The sequence below is a fragment of the Vigna umbellata genome, chromosome 4 (assembly GCF_029865625.1).
Source record: "Vigna umbellata cultivar VRB3 chromosome 4, Vumbellata_1.0, whole genome shotgun sequence".
Taxonomy (NCBI): domain Eukaryota; kingdom Viridiplantae; phylum Streptophyta; class Magnoliopsida; order Fabales; family Fabaceae; genus Vigna; species Vigna umbellata.
Window position 1 is genome coordinate 7539007 of NC_142168.1, and position 3029 is coordinate 7542035.

At 35.7% G+C, this 3029-nt stretch overlaps 1 protein-coding gene and 1 non-coding gene across 2 annotated transcripts; both read left to right on the forward strand.

Annotated features, from left to right (window-relative positions):
• Positions 1–219: 219 nt before the first annotated feature.
• On the forward strand, positions 220–3029 carry LOC124829420 (heavy metal-associated isoprenylated plant protein 39-like). The gene is made up of 3 exons (XM_047302922.2): positions 220–584; positions 1067–1142; positions 2265–3029. The coding sequence occupies exons 1-3, from the start codon at positions 579–581 to the stop codon at positions 2705–2707; spliced, it is 525 nt and encodes a 174-aa protein (XP_047158878.1). The 5' UTR covers positions 220–578; the 3' UTR covers positions 2708–3029.
• On the forward strand, positions 1988–2062 carry LOC148199158 (small nucleolar RNA SNORD36). The gene has a single exon (XR_015786413.1). It is a non-coding gene; the product is annotated as a small nucleolar RNA SNORD36 (small nucleolar RNA).

A 3029-nucleotide genomic window follows, 5' to 3' on the forward strand; every position in this document is an offset into this window, starting at 1 on the left:
GGTGGCCCTGCACTGCACCAACCGGTCACTCGCTGAGCAGCATCGCGTGGCCTTATGCTGAGTCAGAGTGACATAAACTTTGCTTTGTGATTACAGTTTCATGCGTAGAGTGGAGGGGCTCACTCTGTTCTCTGTTCTCTTTCCCTATAGCCCCTCCTACATTATTTTCTGTAAATATTATTACAACAACAACACCACCATCATTATTTTCTGTAAATAACATATTACATACTACTACATAACAATAACATACTTCAATCTTCCCTTTGTTTTCGTTCGGTTTGTTTCTTACACCTACTCTCTCTCTAGCTTTTCTTTCTCTCTCCTATTCTGCAAACCTTGTTTTGTTTCGGATTTTCTGGTATTAAAATCTGTCCAACTCTTCACTCTCCATCTTTTTCAACATACCATTATCGATTTCGTATTGCACTCTCTCTTCTCTTCTCACCTCATCTCATCTCATCTCCAATTCAAGCTAGCCACTTTTCTTCTTCTCAGTCTCTTCAAGTTTTTCACATTTCTTCTCTCTTCCTTTCATCTCCACTCGCATCCCTCCAAACCATAGAGGGATAAAAAACATGAAGGTATGATTCTCACTTTCTACTTCTGGTTTCTCTTTATCGTTTCCTGTAAAGTATAGCTCACAGTTTGTAATTTATAATTTATGATCATAATTCACTTCTCAACTTTGACTCATAAACATGGTTCGCTTTTGATTCTCCTTGAACTTTCTGCTTTTCTTTCTCTCTTTTTTCTTTTTCTTTTTGTTTGTTCCCCTTCCTTCTGTATAAAGATCTGGGTTCTGTATCTGAAATGAATATTGTCATATTCTTCGTCAGATTCGTGGATATGTTACATTTTAACATATGGGTATGTGTTATTGATTTGATTGAACATATGGGGCATGCATAAAATGCCATAAAAGGTTTCAAGTTTGCCACTTTATTTACTTGGTTCGGATTTGCTGCTATGGATATGCTCTGCTACGATTAGGTTACTGTGGTTTGAATCTGGGCCGAGGGAATCACTCAACTCTGATTCATTTTTTTTTCTCTTTTGCTTGCAGAAGTTTGTACTCAAGTTAGATTTGCCAGATGACAAGGCTAAACAGAAGGCCCTGAAAACAGTCTCAACACTTTCAGGTATCAAATCATTTTTCACCCTTTTTTCCAAAAATACCATCTTAACTAAAATCTATGGTTTGGGAATGCCCAAATCTGGGGAATGTTACAAAATTCTGAGATCTGGGTGATGAAAAAAGGATGGCTAACCTGATGGTGTGACGGAACCTCGAAATCATTGTCACGTGATATTTGAGCAGAGATCTATATGGTCATTTTAACCATTTTGGTTAACTTTGGTCCCGCAGAATATTTTACCGCTATTTTTTAATCATATACTATCCCATCTTATTGCAGGGTTTTACTTTTTTAGTACTTATGATGATTATGATATTCAAACTTGTTAAGTGTGTACCGTACATGATGTGATAATAGTATAAAAAAATACTCTGAAAGTGAATGAAAGCAATGTTATAATTGTAATTATTATATTAGATACAACCATATTGAATAAATGTCTGGGCCATTTTGTTACAAATATGTCATGCCTTTGTCTGGGGAAGAAGACATACCAAATGCGTTATATTAATTAAGATATATCCAGCTTCTCTATTCCATAATTGACAGCAACTTAATATATTAGTTAGCATGTCATGAAATTGTTCTGTGGTTATGTTAAAATATTTTGAATTTGGTTTTCGTGCTTTTGAAGGGATGGGGTTGGTTGCACTCTCTTTCTGGTGTCGCTTATTAGTGGTGCCTGTAACTTTTATATAAAAAACAAAGATCAAGGTCCAAATGTTTTGCTTAAAAAATTTACTTGTTAATTAACAGTCAATTAAGTTCCCTAAATATACCTTGAAAGTTTGTAATTGGTAGCTTTCAATGACTACTGAAGAATAAGGATATTTCAACTAGGAAGAAGGTTACTGATGAGAAAGAGTTCCGTTCTCTGAATAAATCTTTGCAGTTTAAGAATTAGTATTTTAACTCTGAATGAGAAGATATCATGGATTCAACAAAACATTGTTGGAAAAGACAGTTCTTGTTTGATTGGACACTTCAGCATTTGAAGTATGATAATTTATGCAGTAGCAGACAGATAAAGAAACAGAAGGCATTGTATTGTTTTTTTTTTTTTTATTTGAATGTGATTATTGTAAGGTAAAGAACTCCTCACAATAAAATTGTGCAAACATGTAGGAATTGATGCTATCTCTATGGACATGAAGGAGAAGAAATTGACAGTGATAGGAACAGTTGATCCGGTGAATGTGGTGAGCAAACTTCGGAAGTACTGGCAGACAGACATAGTGTCAGTAGGTCCAGCAAAGGAGCCTGAGAAGAAGGAGGAGCCGAAGAAAGAAGAGGCAAAGAAGGAGGAAGAGAAGAAGGAAGAGGGAAAGAAGGAGGAGGAAGGCAAAAAGGAAGAGGAGAAAAAGGAAGAGGCAAAGAAGGAAGAGAAAAAAGAAGAGAAGAAAGAAGAAGAGAAAAAAGAAGAGGAGAAGAAGAAAGAGGCACCACCCCCACCCCCAGATCCAGTTCTAGAGTTGGTAAAGGCTTATAGGGCTTATAATCCACACATGACCACATATTACTATGTCCAAAGCATGGAAGAGAATCCCAATGCTTGTGCCATTTGTTAAAACATCAAGCTGAGGAAGAAACATGAAGAAAGAAAGACATATATATAATATATAATATATAATATATATATCAAACTTTCTCTACTTGTAATGGAATCAAGCCAACTCTTTCATGAAGATAGAAAGAAACTGCTTGTATATATTTGGGTGGTGGTGGTGTCTTGTTTAGTTGTTTTGGGAGATTAGCAATGTGTAGAGAGAGGAATAAAATTTTGGGGGATTTGTTTTGACAATGATCAGAAATGTAATCACAGTTGATGTTAGTTTCCTTTTGAGCTGTTGCATGTATGAAGTAGAAGAATGAATGAGCAATTAGTAAGCA

Bases quoted from the DNA above. Each gene is read 5' to 3' on its own strand.
- LOC124829420 (XM_047302922.2), top strand. The intron at 1,143-2,264 runs GTATCAAATCAT...GCAAACATGTAG, and splicing joins AACAGTCTCAACACTTTCAG to GAATTGATGCTATCTCTATG.